We start from the raw sequence: 16,511 nt of genomic DNA on the forward strand, positions 1-16,511 counted from the left end.
AGAGATCGAAAAGGGCCAACAGGATGGGAAATGTGGGCTAACTTCTGCTGGATTCGATGGTTTTTGTTTAGAGATTAAGCGACTTTATAGAAGAGCGATTCAACATGGAAATTCAGTGTGAAACCCCCATGGATTATCCCTTTCATGTTCCAACCCTGAGCGGCTGTCATCGGGTGTTCATTAGATTTCAACTTCAAATACCATTTCCCCATTAGAGGAAAACTCAACGTGGTGGACCTTTAACTTGTCACCCAATTTATTCAAATTTCCATTACCATTTTCCATCAATTTATCATTTCACACTTCGTTACCAAAACCGAAACATGTGTACATGGTATGGAAAAGTGAGCACTCGCTAAAGCGAACTTATTTAGACAAGGGGTTGGTGGAAAACTACTGGAAACTACTCTCAACTATGCCTCAACTATATCATTGGGACTATCTCTGACTCAACGTAAAGTCATCTCCTCTGTTAAAAAAGTAAGGCACTTCCCTCTTTCCGTTGCTTCTTTCCACCCAAGGGTAGTACTTCTTTCGAGCGTGCACTGTGTACATAGCACTTCCACATATTAATAATGCATTCATTCATTCACTCACTGATTCATTAATTTTTGTAGAATTTTCCCCGCTGACTAATTACGCAGCCAACGAGCATACACACGAGTATATCCAGCGCATCCATGGACTCCCAGTAATTACAGGAAATCCTTTTTCCTGCCTCGCATTGAAAGCATTTCAATGTAAATGATTCCAGACCTTAGGGCTTCCTCTCTCTTTTCGGAGTGACAGCCGCAGGATCGAAGCGGTCTGACTCGCATGCCAAGGCGAGGTCCTCTGAGGATCGGAGCAGATCGTAGCATATCGTAGCATATGGTCTGTGGCCAGACATGTGAGTGGCTGTCAAGTGCGTGTATGCCCTCCTTCTTTCATACTGAATCCTTTGGCTCCTCGCATGTCATAGGCCAAAGCGTGAAGTGAGATGATGACTCGGGTTACGACAGTACTTCTTTGGAAATGCCATCCAATCGATCGAGTTCCAGGATAACGCCCACGTCGGGCACGCGTATATGTACGTGAGGAAAGGCACCTCAGGATGGTCCTGCACTCAAATTGCAGCGCAGATGTTCCACCTTTGAAGTGGTGTCCTGTTGCGATCTCAAGTGTATCTAATGGCTTGTTTATCAGCAGTTGTCGATCTCTCGGCAAATAAATTGAGTTTTTCCTGCGTGTGCTCCTTTTTTACCTAATTGATTTCGGCGTCGCTCTAATCATTTCTAATTGCGATGCAATGCTGTGCGATGGCGTCCAATCCGCTTAGGGTTGACTACAGGCAGAGGAAAAACCCAGATACACATGCAGCTACTCTTAATCCCTGGCTCATCCTGTTCACATACGATGCCTAACAGATGACAAGCATGCATCTGTAGTTGATATTTTTCACTACCAAAATGTAACATCAATCTATTTCTTATGCTACAGTGTTTGCCATGTTTATGGTATGTTCGATCCATGGAATATAGCTTTTAACATTCGTGAATACACCCACGCCTTGGCAAGGGTTCTCTCCGTAGCTGACAATCCCGAACTGAACGTTGTAGTCCACCAAATCTTGGCTTATTGTTGCAAACAATTGGCCGCCAGAGTCTCCGTAGCACGTATGGCGAGCGGGATCCCCTGCACAGATGTGACTCTGATCGACTTCAAAACCAAAGTCAGCCAGGCAGGTGAACTGGTCGACCTGCGTGACATTCGCAGTCTTGAGAACGTGGCTAAAAGAACCCGCTTCGGTCCAGCCCCAGCCGGCCACCGAAAACTGTTGAATGGAATCTACATAGCGCTGCCATGTATCCGTGGTGTCCAACAGCAGACAGATCGGTGTGATGTTGTCTACAGGAAACATGCTTATCAATGTATGATATGGGATTTACATATGTTTTCGGTGGTATTACTTTGCTCTACCACCCTTGTCTTGAGTTTAACGAGAGCTATATCAAAGTGCTTGAGCGTCGTGAAGGAAGGATGCGAATAAAAGGACTCGACTTCATGGTCTTCAAAGGGAAGTGCGCATCCTCGATCTCTGCAATCTATCTGTGTATCGACATCGTATTCGCCCAGTCGCACCACTCTGTAGTCAGAAGAAATGCGTTTAAAGTATCTATTATCTGTGTGTGCTTCAAAAAGATTGTATTTACATTTTCTCCTCAAACTTTCTACAATGCGCAGCAGTGAGAACGAAGCCTGAAATCAATGAATGGATGAATTTAAGCTTCAATCAATTATACGATACGATACATACGATAGGTGATGAGGGATCCGCCGCAAATAAAATTCCCATTTCGATGCAGATATGCCATCCATGGTGTCGAAAATAGTTTGGCATCAACTCCTCCTATAAGTCGGCGACGGTGTCGCGACTTTGAGGTGCAACGACGTTCGAGAAATCGCAGGGCTCCCACAATGTGGCATGCCGCTAGAACCAGAATCAAAGTCACTGCGTACTTCATCGCGGTAGAATCGAAATGATACTGATGGAAGCTGATGGATGATGCGAAAACATAGGCTCGTTTTGCGAATCTATTCTCAGAACCTATAAAGTCGAGTTCGCAGAAGCTCCAGATAACCTAGGCACCTCAAAAGTCACTGCACTCGCCTTCACTTTGAGGCGGTGTCCCATTTCCATCAGACATGCATCTACATAATTTCCTGTCTATCTGCAGTTGTCGATTTTTGGGAAAATAGATTGAGTTTTTCCTGCGTGTGCTCCTTTTTTACCTAATTGATTTTGATGTTGTTCTTATAAATTCTAATTGCTAGGCGATGCTGTGCAATGGCGGCCAATCCTTCCTGGCAGAGGACAAACCCAGATACACATGCAGCTTCTCTCTTAGTCCCTGGCTCATAATGTCGACATACATATGACAAGCATGCATCTGTAGTTGATATATTTCACTACCAAAATGTAACATCAATATGTCTCTTATGCTACAGTGTTTGCCATGTTTATGGTATGTTCGATCCATGGAATATAGCTTTTAACATTTGTGAATACACCCACGCCTTGGCAAGGGTTCTCTCCGTAGCTGACAATCCCGAACTGAACGTTGTAGGGCACAGAATCATGGGTTACTGTTGCAAACAATGGGCCGCCGGAGTCTCCGTAGCACGTATGGCGAGCGGGATCCCCGGCACAGATGTGACTCTGATCGATTTCAAAACCAAAGTCTGCCAGGCAGGTTAACCGGTCAACCTGCGTGACTTTTGCCGTCTTGAGAACGTCGCTAAGCGACCCCGCTTCGGTCATGCCCCAGCCTGCCACAGAAAATCTTGCAATGGAATCTACATAACGCTGCCATGTGTCCGTGGTGTCCAACAGCAGACAGATCGGTGTGATGTTGTCTAGAACAAAGATGCTTATCAATCTATGATATTGGATATACTATATTGGTAATACCTTGCTCTACCACCTTCGTCTTGAGTTTAAGGAGAGCTATATCGAAGTGCTTGATCGTCGTGTAGGAGGGATGCGAATGAAAGGACTCGACTTCATGGTCTTCAAAGGGAAGTGCGCATCCTCGATCTCTGCAATCTATCTGCGTTCTGGCATCGTATTCGCCCAGTCGCACCACTCTGTAGGCATAAAGTATCTATTATCTGTGTGTGCTTCAAAAAGATTTTATTTACATTTGCTCGTCAAACTTTCTACAATGTGCAGCAGTGAGAACGAAGCCTGAAATCAATGAATGCATGAATTCAAGCTTCAATCAAATATTCACAAAAAGAAATACAAACGATAGGTGATGAGGGATCCGCCGCAAATAAACTTCCCATTTCGATGCAGATATGCCATCCATGGTGTCGAAAATAGTTCGGCATCAACTCCTCCCATAAGTCGGCGATGGCGTCGCGACTTTGAACTGCAACGACGTTCGAGAAATCGCAGGGCTCCAACAATGTGGCATGCCGCTAGAACCAGAATCAAAGTCACTGCGTACTTCATCGCGGAAGAATCGAAATGATACTGATGGAAGATGATGGTTGATGCGAAATCTATTCTCAGAACCAATAAAATCGAGTTCGCAGAAGCTCCAGATAACCTAGCGACCTCAAAAGCCACTGCACTCGCCTTCACTTTGAGGCGGTGTCCCATTTCTATCTGACATGCATCTACATAATTTATTGTTTATCAGCAGCTGTCGATTTTTGGGAAAATCGATTAAATTTTTCCCGCGTGTGCTCCTTTTTTTAGCTAATTGATTTCGGCGTCACTCTAATCAATTCTAATCGCTGGGCTATGCTGTGGAATGGCGTCCAATCCGCTTAGGAGTGCTTCCAGGCAGAGGACAAACCCAGATACACATGCAGCTACTCATAATCCCTGGCTCATCCTGTCCACATACGAAGCCTAGCAGCTGCCACGCATCCAATATTTCTATTGTCTGGCCAGGAATCTCGATAAGAATCGCCTCGGACAGGATGTGCAATGAGCATTGCATTGCCAAAATAAGGAAAGAGAGGATGTTTACTTAGGCCCCAGAACGGACCTCGTACGTGACTCTGTGAGGTATTTCGTGTGTGTTCGTTCGTATGATAATTGCCCAAAGGAAAACTATTTGCTTAGTTTTGTTGGTTTTCAATTACGTTCGTGTTTGCGCATAAATAGAGTCTCGGAGTGAAGGAAGTAGTCCCCGGCCCGAGGAACGATCGGAGGCGATGGTTAATTTACACTTACATCTGGCGGATGGCATGGCGGAGATATTGCAGCTGGAGAACTCTTTGGGATAAGGGCTAGGGATCGGAGGCAGCGTGTGCCTTGGAAATATATCAAATTCCCAAATATATCCGTCTACTTTTGGATACCATGCCACCATCTTCGGGGGTTGGTGTCGCCAACTATTTATAGAGCATCGAAGCAGCCCCTCGAAGTAGACTAAACGATTTACGAGCCAGAGGTACATATTTACATATTTTCGAAATTTCCTCTGGACATGTTTCACGTACCCCAAAGTCATTAAAGATCAACAAAAATATACAAAGGAGGACCAAAGAGACAGACGGAGTGATGCTGGTGGTGGTGGTGCAGCGAAGTAAATTTTACGATCGCATTCGGGGGATTTCCCCGCTCTCTACATATGTACTGGCACTACAAATAATCCTAGGCAGCTTCTGGTTCGTGCCCGGCGTTTTATTGGCACTTTCCCCAGACTATAAATCAATAAACAGATTGTGTGGCATCTTCCGTCATAAAGTTTTCAGCGTTTTCCCTCTTCGTAGAATTTTGTCTGCCGGTAGGCGGAACAGCTGTCGATCTTTCCCGAGTTTTCTCTCCGTTGAAATCGTATTATTCTCTCTTTCTCTCTCTGTCTCATTCGCTGTGCCGCAAAACGCCCAAATCAATCAGAAAAAATAATGATAAAACCCCAAATGAAGTAACCGTAAATAAAAAGCTGGAAAAAACTAGAGGCGCTCGTAAAGATCGCATCAGAAATGCCACACAGCATACAGCAGAAGATGGGAATACCAAAGGGACGGGGGCAGAGCCGATCACCGGAGCGGAGAAGACAATAGAAACAACAAGCCGCAGAGCAGACTTCCGCTTTCGTTTCATAAATTCGGATTAAGGCATTTCCCAGTGATAACAATGAAAGTACATAAAGAGAACGACGACGACGACGACGACGACGACGGTGAAGAAATACTCCGTGAATCTGATTAACGGCAACAATGAGAACTTACAAAACGTGTCACGTAAATGGTTTGTGCACCATCCATTCCAGGCATTCAGGGGCAGCAGCACAGTAGTAAAGTAAAGTAAAGTAAACCCACAAAACATGCCCCAGAACAAACACCACACCATGCCACAGCATGCCACAAGAGCGTGGCACGGAGTAAAGCTCACTGAATTGTCTCTGGAGGGAAATCTCAAATGAGGCGACGGCTTTTTGTTAGTTAAACTACTTATACAGATCTGCTCTGGGATTGTGGGATTGTAGGTGGGCACGGAAGTGAGTGGAGGGAGTTACGAAAATAAGGGATTACTTGAGGGTATTTATATACTTAATGATATGCCAAGGGAAACGGAAGCTGAAAGATGGTTGAAATCTGAATAGAAAGATTTCTGATTGATATAGGAATATCTATCTATAGATATCATTATGCAGAAAAGAATCCAAATATATCAGATGATCGTATCCGACAGAAACATTTATATTCAATAGATCCTGCGATAAACTCTCGCATCCGACAGATGCATCTGACATACATAATCTAGAAGCAGACAAATAGATAGGTCAAACGACAAACAAAATCCGCAAATGCCTTTATCATGCAAACTAAACAACTGACAGATACATTTGGGCAAACACAATTAGAACAATACGTAGATACAATCGACGTACCGTAAATGCTCGCATCCGTTGGATGGCTCGGTGCATTTTTGGCAAATATTTGAGGCCAGACAATTGCATTTCCTGCCCAAAAGAAAGAAACCTTCCATGCCTTGGTACACAACACATGGGATTAAGAGCCTGGCCAGGACCCCGGACGGGAATCATCTGTTGCTGCTGCGGCTGCTGCTGCTGCTGCTGATGAGCGGAAGCAAAGGAAAGGCGCGTTCTCTGTACACAAACAGAGGCACCAACACAACACAAAAACAAGGAAAAGGATGTCCTGCTGTGTGCGAGGAAAAGTGCGTGCACAGCAATTAACATTTTCCGCTTGTCCCTCAGCCTCTGCTCTGTCCCTCTCCCTCTGCAGGACATGTGGCCAGGAGCCAGTGGCAGCAGCAGCAGGAGGGGAAACCAAATTAGAGTCTCGTTTCAATTCAGTGTGAAATGCAGCAGCAGCGCAGGAAGCGATCCAGAGTCCCTCATTGTCCGCTCACGTCCCCGGGTCGGGCAGCACAGGCAGGACAGGTACAACTCCCCAAAATATTTTCGGTGATTAGTGACTTTTGGTGCGAGTCGATGAGAAAACGCCTGCGGCGTCAATTGTGTGTCCCTTTTGATTTGCGCCGCGCTCCAAGCGGCTTGAGGCTAATCTGGGCCACAGGAAGCGGAAACAACATCGAGAGGCGAAAGGCGGACGATGGAAGCCGGACGCAGGACGCCGGACCCCGGAAGCCGGAAGCAGGAAGACCCCTTGAATTAGTTGGAATTTCGCCGGTTTATTGCCAATATGAGGGATCCGAAAGGGAAATGGTCGAAAATATTCAAAAATTTTGATGATAAAACTATAAGCCACTGCGCGTGTGAAGGAAATTATGCATTATTGGATCGAGCTGGGGTTATCCGTCACGGTTCTTGATCCCGGATAATGCATATTTTCCCGGAGCGAGCATTGGAACTGTCTGCCACTTCTTCGCTGCCGGACGACTGCTCGTCGATCTCTTTCTGTGTTTCCTTCTGCTGGGAAGCTGCTTCTTCGTCGCCTCGGTGAGGTCCACGTAGGGTGTCTGATGGAGCGTCACACCGGCGGCCGTGCGCACCAGACTCCGTCGGGTATCGGAGCCGGTGAGTAGGTAGTTGACAGGGAACTTGAGCATCCCCGGGCGGTAATGGGCGATGGGACTGAGGCCCAGTAGTCCGTTCTTGTGCCGGACACCGCCAGCACTACTACGACGCACTATCGCCGGGCTGCCGCCAGCACATCCGCCACAGCCCGCTCCGTTTTTCTTTGGTTTGTTTTCGCCGTTTCTGGGTCTTGAAAAGTCTCTATCATTCATGTCCACCTCCTGCCAGGCACGTCCGCTGTACAAGGACTTTCCTTCATTGCACTGGAAGCAACGGGATTGCCTGGAGCCCCCTTGGAGATCGGACCTCTTGTGGGCGGCATCCCCGCCGCCCTGCTTATGGCAGTGAGCTCTGCAGTGGCTCTTGCAGCCCTTGCGACAGCTGTGGGGCGGCTGGCTGCACTTGCCCTGGCAGTCGTGCTTGCAGCGATTCTTCTCGCAGTTGGGGAGGAAGAAATGGTCCGTATCGTATTCATGGTCCTTCTCGTGGTGATGGCGATAAATGGACGACTTCTGATGTAATAATTCGTGAGCGCTCTCAACGGGGGTGTTCATATGGGATGGTGGCGGGCTTGGCATTCCGCTATGCAAGGGGGTCGGCCTGACGGAGTGATAGGTAGAGCGCATGCTGGACCTGGTCCTGTTGTGGCCCATTCCGAAGTCATCTTTCAGGAGTTCATTCACCACCTGGGTGCTGGAGCCGGAGGCTACTCTCTTGCGGTTTTTGTTCTTCCTTAACTTTATGTAGTCCGCATTGGAGGCTCCCTTCTTCTTGGAGTATGGCCTGTGCGGCTTTTTTTTCTTCTTCGGTTCGGAGAGGGTAATGAAGATCTCCAGGGCCTTGGCAAGGAGCTCGCACAGATCACATTTTTTCTCACACTTGCTGGCGCACTTGCCCCCGCAGGTGGGGTCACACTCTGTCTCTTGGACCTTGCACTCGCAGGCAGAGCAGTTGCAGGCGCAGCTGCAGGATTTATTCTCCGTTTTCCCGCCGTCTGACTTACACTCCTTGGGACAGGACTTACAGGTGCAGGAGCCGGAGTTACAAGCGCAGGTCGTGGGTGGGTTCTTGGCTACACAGGAGGTTATGTCGCATGAGCTGCGGCTCTGCAGATACCTATCCATATACCCTAAAAGCAGAGAGAGAGAGACAGAGAGTAGGGGTCGAATCCTTGGTAGATTTCTGGCAGTGTCACTCACCATCGTTGTCATAGCCATCATCGTAGTCCATATTCCTACTGTACTGAATCTGGCTGCCTCGATTGAAGTCCACGACCTCGTAGTCAATGTAGCCGCTGAGCGGATTATTGTAGCTGTAGTTGCTGTATCCTGGCTGTACCGCGTCCTGTTCGTTTGGCGGTGGCTGAAGATTGGCATGCCCCTGCCCCCCGCTCCGGCTGATGGCCGTGGTTAGCTGATCGATGAGCGCATTATTGTCGCAGTCCTGCAGCACAATGATGTTTACGGGCTGGCCCCCATTGGGGTCTCCTAATAATTGCTGTATCGGCTGCTGCTGCTGCTGCGGCTGCTGCTGCTGCTGCGGCTGCTGCGGCGACCATGGCTGGCCGTTGGGGATCGGTTGCCATTGTCCAGCCTGTTGTGACCCCTGTTGTGGCCCATGTTGTGATCCTTGTTGTGGAGTCTGTTGTGGTCCTTGTTGTGAAGTCTGTTGTGACGCCAGCTGTCCAGACTGCAGTGAAGGCCGTTTACGTTGTTGTGGAGCCTGAGGGGGCGGACAGCCACAGGTATCTTTCGATGGCTTTCGCGCAGCAGACTTGCGAAGTTTCCATGCCTGTTGCACCGGAGGAAGAGGCAGTGGCAATGTGGCAACTGAATATGGATACGAGGGAAATCCATATGCCGGGGCTGAATGCTGCGACTGCGGGGGCGGTGCCTGATAGTACGGTGTGCTCTCCGATCGCTGGAGAAAGTATTGCCCCATGGCGTCATGGATCCTGTTGTTGCACTCCCTGCACAATCCGCCAGATATCCCATCACTGCCCTCATTCTGGCACAGCGGACAGGTGCCTCCCTTACGACGCGGCTCTGCTTCATCCGTCGACCGCTGGTGCCTAGGACAGCTTCCGGTAGCCTCGTCCGTGCCTTTGCAATTCCCATTGCAGGGAGCATTCTTGAGGGGACACTTGCACCTGCCGCAAGGAGCCACGGTGTAGTCCTGGCACTGATTGCAGTTCCGCAGCACAAAGATGCGCTCGTTGCCGGACTCGGGAGGGCTCCCTTTGAGGCAGCCCTTTCTGAGCGGTGTGGCTTCGTTCCCTGCCGATGACCGTGGATCATCTGAAGAGCTGTCGACGACCTGCGCGGAGGAGTCCGTCTGTGTGCTTTCGTCGACTTCTTCATTGCGCGGGTTCAGAAAGTCCCAGGAGTGGCCCATAGTTTTGTCGTTTCCAAAAAGTTCCATTTTTTTTTCGGCAGTCTCGTTTGAAGTGTAGCTCCCGGCACTCCTAGATTTTGGAACTTCTCCTCTTCAGATAGCTACCCAGCATCCTGCGCCAGCTCCAACCGCCCGGACTCTTGATGTTGGGGCCACCGAAGAGGTAACCATGGTAGCCTTGCATCATTCTCGGCCACGTCCTCGTTTCCAGCACCGACTGCGAGTCCGGATTCAACAGCACTCCGGGTCGGGTGCTGCCACGCGAATGGCTAATCGGTTCCCTTCGATACACGGGGCCGCGGCTGCTTTCATTCAAGTGCTCCTGCGATTCGCGGACTCTCAGAAAGCTGCCGCGATAGAAGGCAGCTGGTCCCCTACTCTCGCGACCAAGATCATGGGCTGATGATGGTGTTGACGGCTGCCTTGGACTCGAATGGTGGGTCTTGCTGTAACGACGATCCTTATTTGCCGGCTTCGAGGGACCTGGCTCCTGATTCTGCGGTCTGGTTGCGCCTCTGTTTTCATTTTGTGGCCTAGCGGGACCTGCCTCTGGATGTTGCGACCTGTCGGGGCTTCGTCCTTGATTTTGTGGCCTCGTAGGACCGGGCTCTTGATGGTGTGGCCTGGTGGCCCCTCGATTCTCATTTGGTGGCCTTGTGGGACCTGTTCCTTGATGCTGTGTTCTGGTGGGGCTTTGCCCTTGATTTTGTGATCTGCTAGGACGTGGCTTCTCTTCTCCTGTTTGATTCGCTGGCGCTTGGAGTCGCTGTGGGCTTGATATTCTCGGTGTGAACGATCGGGACGGCGCTGATCTGGGATTAACTGGAATCGGACGTACGATACTGGGTAGTGATTGGTTTACTGAAGCGGTAAGCATTCGGCCTTCAAGGTTATTTGGACTGAGATGTTCCCGATGCTGCTGAGAGTATCGTGCCTGTGCCTGCGGCTTCTGGGAATGTCGGTGCTGTGCCTGGGCCTGCGGCTGCCCTGAGGGTCGGGCCTGCGGCTGTTGAGGGAAGCGTCTGGTCGTCGATTGGTTGGGATGCAAGCGACTTGGACTAGCAGCTCCACTTCGTCCCTGATTCGAATGTCTGTGAACGGAGGGCGCGTGTCGGGCCGATGCAGAAGCTGCGGAGAAAACTGAAGCTGACAAAAATTCAATTATGGATCTGGACGGAACTCACTTTGTCTTGGGATGGAGGCATGCCTTTGAGGCGTCACAGAAGGCGCCTCTGCAACGGATGTTCCGCGGGGTCTGACGCGATTTCTGATTTCTCCCACTGATCCATTTCTCCCCCCTTGGCAACGTTTGGGCTCAGGGTCAACATAGCGAACGCGGAGGCGGCAGATGTTTGGAGCTTCCGGAAAATAGCTGCTCTTGCAGGACTTGGTGCGGGAACGGCACACTCGGCGCCTAGGAAGTGGCGGTTCCAACGACCTGTAGATGGTCGTTAACTTGTTCTAGTGGCAAAAACCGGAAGATAATAGCTGGTTCCGAAGGAAGCTTACAGTGTTTGGCGCTTACCGTTTGGGAATGCGGCAGAATGATTAGTTTTTCCTTTGCGCCACTCCCGGCAGTCGATCGCTTGGATTTCACCCGGCAGATCAGGCCGATGCACCCTCGTGGATTCGTCGGCATAAATCCGCATTGGCCGCAGATTCGGCAGCAGGGACCTGCAATGGCCCTTTTCTTGGGTCTCTTCTTGGACGTGTGGCGCCGTGAACATGCCCCTTCCTCTGGAGAGCGATAGCATTGGTACTTCTGCTGCTGCTCCACCATCGTCTCGTCGGAGGGGTAGTTCGGACATTTACTTGGATAAGTCCCGCCTGGATAGCCGCGATTATCGCGGTATTCCTGCATTTCAGAGTATCGATTTTGCCCGGCATTGGTATTCCTCCCGTGTGTGCCCCTATTCCCTGCACATGAATTGCCCCTATGTTTCCAGTTTCGCTCGTATTTATCCAGATACTCCTCGTGGGGCAGAATGTCATCTATTTGAGAGCTGTCCCGGCATACGGCAAAGGGATTCCTCCTGATTACCTTCTTACATGGCCTCTGAGCAATGTAGTCCGTCTGACGCTTTTTTGAGCAGCGTGCGGAAGATTTCTTTGGGGACTTTGGAGTGCAGACTTTGGGCTCCAACGGGCAACGGGAGCGTACTGCAAACGGGCGCCGTGAGCGACTGCCGGATGGGCATTTGACCCGTATTGCTATTCGTCCCAGAGGACGGTTATCCCTACCACGACTGGAACATCGCACACGGCCGGGGCAGGTAGAGACGCAGGCAGCCCCATCACTGCGGGTATCCCGATATTGGACTGTCTTATCGGGGTATTGGCGCTTCCGGGGCTTCTTCTGGGCCGGGCATTCAGGGTATGACGGGGGAGGGACACAGATGGTTTTGGTAGCTTTACTCCTTCTCCTGTTCCCCCCAGAATTGTAGCTGAGGGGATCAAAGTAGAGGGGGTCATGGCGTTGGCCGTATCCGCACCTGATCCCCGTACTCGAGTCGACCTCTGTGGGATGATTCTCTGAAGTGTCTCTGATCTGGGGATGGATACTCCAACTAATGGAAAGACTTACCTTCCACGTTGCAAGCCTGGCATTTGCTTAGGCCGCCTCTTGCCGTAGAAGGGAATGGGGGCTCTCTTCTTCCCATCCTGTCATTATCCTCTCTAAAAGTAGGAGCTGCCTCCCCTGGCGCGGCATAGTTGTGGCAAGCGCAAGTTCTCAGATTGTTCGGCTCTCCGTCTCTAGTCGGAGTCGTATCACAAACCATGTCGTCTGTCTCTGTAGGTGGTTCTCGCGCATGTGTTGGACCAAGCCTCATGTCCGACGAATTATCGTAGAAAGGACAGTTAACGTTTACAGGAAACTTGGGTCGCAGATCATTGGGCGGTCTGCATCTGCTTCTGACCCTGTTCTTAGCCTTGGGTGGAGATGATTTCCTTGCCTTGGTATTCTTGCAGCCATTACAAGGTCGCAGATCGTTGTTTGCGTTAAACGTGGGATTGTAGTAATTGTGCTCCACATGCGGATGGAATTGTGGGGGCCCATGGTAGCAGTGTCCCTGGCAGTTATCGTTATTTCCGCCTTCAACGCGGGGCTGATGGCCCAAGTTCCAGGACAGTTCCAACAGGCTGGAGCAGTGATCAACGAGGTCGTGCTTAGATGCCATTGCTTACGTTTTGCTGCTACTGGATGTCGAAATGCTGAGATATGCCCGGATTCGTTCTGGCAGCTATTGGGAGATGGAGTGGCGCCCCAAGAGTATCATTGCCTCAGCGTCTGCCGTCTTCCGGTTGCTGCTTGCTGCAAAAACCCGCTCATTATCCAATTTTAAGGGACTGTGAATTTAGAAGATCTGTACTGTGTAAAGTGAACGAAAATGAACGAGTATTCTCTCCCAACTGGCAGAAAAAGGATAGCTTATCTGCTCCATGTAATAGTTGCTTTAGGTTTATTTACTTTTGGAGTATACTTTAAACTTTGGGCCAAAGATGGCTTTATTCACTATCTATTTCTGGAATCACCTCCAGGATCAGGTCATAGACAAAAAGCCTAAGGCACAGTTTTGTCCCAGGGATGAGATACAAATCTATGACTTGGACTTTGTCTATGGTCTGTCTTGGACATTACAAAAGGACAAATATAGTTTTTCTATAATACAAAACGATACACAATGAAGAAAGGATACTGCTGGTCCTGATCGCAGCATATCTTAATAGTAGCGTCGCCTTGTACTCTTCATCATGGGATACATCATGCAATTTGGGTTGACCAGCGGCACCTTTTCCCATACTCGGTGGAGACGCTGGGCCTCATGGACCGCGCTAATGGACCGATGGAGCCGTTTCTTCGCCGGCGGCTTGGATATCGACCGCGTGCACTGTTGTCGAGTCTGGGGCCTGGACATGTCCGGCTTGGGCCAGTGCAGGGGTCGGCGCAGAGTTTGGCCCGGGGGTGGTATGGGATATGGGTAGGCCAGCTCTTTGATGCGGCTGCCCGATCGCCGTTTCCGTTTCCGGTGGCTAGGCCTACGTTGCTCCTCCTGAAAGAACCTGTAGCATTGATTGGCGTAATCATCTTGCCTGATCTCAGGATGGTTCAGGATGTGCCTCTCATTCAAAATTGGGTTGTGGTTGTGGTTCTCATACGAGATCTGGTTGTGGATGTGGCTCTCAGGCAGGATAACGGGTGAGTCCGGTTGCTGCTTCGGCAAGCTGTCGTCTTCTTCGTCCACGTCAGAGTTGACCATCAGATAGACGGAGTACTGCTTCCTTTTCTTATTCGGGCGGCGATCGGTACCGAAACCCGCATTTAGACGATTCTCTTCGGATGCCTCATTCTCCTGCTGCTCCTCCTCATCCTCCAGGGGATCACACATTTGATCCACCAGCTGCACAAGGGACTCCCACACGGCATTGCCGTCCTGGTGCTCCTGGTTTTGCAGGAGTTGGTTGATGTTCACCGTCCGGATACGGCTTTTCTTGCTCGTCGAATCAGGCTGTTCTTCCAGTGGTGCTTTTTCGAATGTTCTTGCATAAACATCCAGGCTAGGGCCTTGCCTTTCTCTTGCCGAGTTTTCCTCCTGTTCGGTCTTTATGGAGGTCTGACTTTGGTGTGGAGTCTTAGGGAGTATTTTGCCTCGCCTGTCATTCTCCACAGCCAGAAATGGGGTCTTGGAGTGCTCCCTCCTTTGCCTGGCATTCTCAAGGCAGGATTGTGGAGTCCTGAGCGATTCACTGCTCATCACTGCGGTGAGGGTGCTGGTGCTGCTGACGGAGTCCAGCTGGTCGACTTGGTGGTCAGGCAATATTTTGGACGACCGCTTTCTCCCCCGCTTGGACGTCTCTGGCTCTGCTCGACGCAAGATTCTATCCACCTTGGGCCACTCTGGGGGTCGTCGCCTTGCAGACCCTGCATTGGAGCATAGCGTGGAGCTTTTCTTGGACTTGTGTGTTGGTGCCGTGCCTTGGGAAACTGGGCTCCGATCATAGCCATCTGTAAAATTGCTGACGAATTTCCCGAAATTAAAGGTACCAGCACTCTGCTGTTGCTGTGGCACCTTCATTGTCTTTGCTGGATGTTCTAGATGATGCTTCCGCTGATATTCTTTGGAATAATGCTCCTGATGGGGATCCCTCTGTGGTTCTTGGCTGCTAGTCCACCTCCGACGCGGCGTATCCAACGGCTTGGGATTGCTAGGAGCCATCACCCTCTCGTGAAGCTTGCCATCCATTGCTTCCACCCGCTTCGCGTTCTTGAGATGGAGCTCGGTATGTGAACTCTGGCCCCCGTCCGGACGCGCCGGCTTTTTTAGTATAGCCACGGGGACAATCACCTGTGACGGCTGGGGCGAGAAGTGGCTCTCCTGCAGCTTCTGCAGCTGCAACTGCTTCTCGTGCAGCTCCTTTTGCTGCATTTCTATTCGAGAGGCGGTCGCTGCGAAACGAGATGCCTCCGACTCGAAATCGCACACAGGGGCCTCCGTCTGGCTGGCAGGACACGCGCTGAAGTTCGGAGAGTTGACTGACTTTTGACGCTGCTGGGCCATGGTTCTACTGCTGTGGTAGTGTCCCCAAGCAGGAGGAGGTCCCTGCCACTGGGATCTGCCCCACGTAGGCGGATAAGGCTGCTGGCGGGACAGCTGCTGAATCTGTGCTTGCTGGTGCTGCTGCCTCACATAGCTGTCCTGAACCATGCCCATGCCTTTGGAGTGTGGCACATACACAATCTCCTTAGGAGACCACATCATTTGGCGACGCAGCCGGGTCAGCCGGCGACTGCTCGGTTCCGGTGGCACCAGCATGGCCATGCGGGGCAGGGCGCCCGACAGCTTGTTGCACATGTTCTGCCAGTACTCGGCCATCGATGGGACCAGAAGAGACCGCTGCGAGGGGGCACGAAAGCAACCCCCCTGTGACGGCAGGTGCTGGTAAGCGGTCAGAGAAAACTGCCTCCCTACGCCAACAGCCTTGCGCCTCACCATTCTGAAGTCTGGAATATGACTATGGATTTTGATATTTTTTTGTTGGCTAATTTTTGTAGTTTTGCTATGAAATGTTGCTACTTGAACAAATTTTGAAGCATAATTAGTATGGGAATGACAGAGAAATAAAATAAACCTCCCCATAACTAACGCCCACCTAAGCACGGACACGCGCAGCCTCCCCAAAGACGCACGGAAAACTTTTAACTGACGTCACGCGACTCCACATGAATGGCCCCTCTCCATTCCTTTTGCATCCCTATCTATCCCCTCTTTCTCGCTCTGCTGTAGTAGAATTCCCGGCATCTTTTCATTCAGGATGTCAGTAGGCCAATTGGAAGTTTCATTCATTACTAACGCACTTCCAGGATTCCAGCACAACTCTTGACTCCTCTCCGGACGCTGTGCTTATTCCAGTCTGCGCAGGGAACGCAGTGACCGTTAGAAATGCGGCGAAAAATGTTTCGAAAGAAAAATAAGAAATCCGTTTTTTTTTTAACTAAACCCAAAACCATTTAAGTGGATAAATTGCATCCCAATTTAAAATTTCGATTTTAGTTCCAAGTTGATGTTAGTGCTGTAAAACGATAGGTTTAACGCGCTTTGGTATTTTTGT

General features: G+C 50.2%; 4 protein-coding genes across 7 annotated transcripts; all 4 read right to left on the reverse strand.

Moving 5' to 3' along the window:
- Nucleotides 1-1,422: 1,422 nt before the first annotated feature.
- On the reverse strand, nucleotides 1,423-4,023 carry LOC108159361 (serine protease grass-like). 4 transcript variants are annotated; one of them, XM_033391452.1, is made up of 7 exons: nucleotides 3,790-3,880; nucleotides 3,682-3,727; nucleotides 3,452-3,627; nucleotides 2,297-3,396; nucleotides 2,193-2,238; nucleotides 1,950-2,125; nucleotides 1,423-1,887 (listed from the first exon to the last, which is right to left on the reverse strand). In XM_033391452.1, exons 4-7 carry the CDS (start codon nucleotides 2,502-2,504, stop codon nucleotides 1,469-1,471), a joined length of 849 nt encoding a protein of 282 aa, XP_033247343.1. In that variant the 5' UTR covers nucleotides 2,505-3,396; nucleotides 3,452-3,627; nucleotides 3,682-3,727; nucleotides 3,790-3,880; the 3' UTR covers nucleotides 1,423-1,468. The 4 variants fall into 4 exon arrangements, with proteins under 4 accessions (XP_033247343.1, XP_017148077.1, XP_017148074.1 ...); XM_017292588.2 differs by lacking the exon at nucleotides 3,682-3,727 and having other exon boundaries at nucleotides 3,790-3,875; XM_017292585.1 differs by lacking the exons at nucleotides 1,423-1,887; nucleotides 1,950-2,125; nucleotides 2,193-2,238 and having other exon boundaries at nucleotides 2,926-3,396; nucleotides 3,790-4,023.
- Nucleotides 4,024-7,142: 3,119 nt separating this feature from the next.
- LOC108159359 lies at nucleotides 7,143-9,951 on the reverse strand. Its single transcript, XM_017292582.2, has 2 exons — nucleotides 8,708-9,951; nucleotides 7,143-8,637 (listed from the first exon to the last, which is right to left on the reverse strand). The coding sequence occupies exons 1-2, from the start codon at nucleotides 9,927-9,929 to the stop codon at nucleotides 7,283-7,285; spliced, it is 2,577 nt and encodes an 858-aa protein (XP_017148071.1). The 5' UTR covers nucleotides 9,930-9,951; the 3' UTR covers nucleotides 7,143-7,282.
- Nucleotides 9,952-9,955: 4 nt separating this feature from the next.
- Nucleotides 9,956-13,309, reverse strand: LOC108159358. The gene is made up of 4 exons (XM_017292581.2): nucleotides 12,487-13,309; nucleotides 11,428-12,419; nucleotides 11,087-11,363; nucleotides 9,956-11,030 (listed from the first exon to the last, which is right to left on the reverse strand). Exons 1-4 carry the CDS (start codon nucleotides 13,079-13,081, stop codon nucleotides 9,973-9,975), a joined length of 2,922 nt encoding a protein of 973 aa, XP_017148070.1. The 5' UTR covers nucleotides 13,082-13,309; the 3' UTR covers nucleotides 9,956-9,972.
- Nucleotides 13,310-13,624: 315 nt separating this feature from the next.
- LOC117187799 lies at nucleotides 13,625-15,775 on the reverse strand. Its single transcript, XM_033390650.1, has one exon. It carries the CDS (start codon nucleotides 15,773-15,775, stop codon nucleotides 13,625-13,627), a length of 2,151 nt encoding a protein of 716 aa, XP_033246541.1.
- Nucleotides 15,776-16,511: the final 736 nt, after the last annotated feature.

Source organism: Drosophila miranda, chromosome 3 (genome assembly GCF_003369915.1).
Source record: "Drosophila miranda strain MSH22 chromosome 3, D.miranda_PacBio2.1, whole genome shotgun sequence".
NCBI classification, from domain to species: domain Eukaryota; kingdom Metazoa; phylum Arthropoda; class Insecta; order Diptera; family Drosophilidae; genus Drosophila; species Drosophila miranda.

Coding starts and splice junctions, on each gene's coding strand:
- LOC108159361 (XM_033391452.1), bottom strand. CDS start 2,504: ATGAAGTACGCAGTGACTTTGATTCTGGTTCTAGCGGCATGCCACATT. Junction 2,239..2,296: donor CGGATCCCTCATCACCTATC/GTATGTATCGTA, acceptor CATTGATTTCAG/GCTTCGTTCTCACTGCTGCG. Junction 1,888..1,949: donor GACAAGGGTGGTAGAGCAAA/GTAATACCACCG, acceptor TGTTTCCTGTAG/ACAACATCACACCGATCTGT.
- LOC108159359 (XM_017292582.2), bottom strand. CDS start 9,929: ATGGAACTTTTTGGAAACGACAAAACTATGGGCCACTCCTGGGACTTT. Junction 8,638..8,707: donor TGATGGCTATGACAACGATG/GTGAGTGACACT, acceptor CTCTGCTTTTAG/GGTATATGGATAGGTATCTG.
- LOC117187799 (XM_033390650.1), bottom strand. CDS start 15,775: ATGGCCGAGTACTGGCAGAACATGTGCAACAAGCTGTCGGGCGCCCTG.
- LOC108159358 (XM_017292581.2), bottom strand. CDS start 13,081: ATGGCATCTAAGCACGACCTCGTTGATCACTGCTCCAGCCTGTTGGAA. Junction 11,364..11,427: donor TTCTGCCGCATTCCCAAACG/GTAAGCGCCAAA, acceptor TTTTGCCACTAG/AACAAGTTAACGACCATCTA. Junction 11,031..11,086: donor TGCCTCCATCCCAAGACAAA/GTGAGTTCCGTC, acceptor TTTTCTCCGCAG/CTTCTGCATCGGCCCGACAC.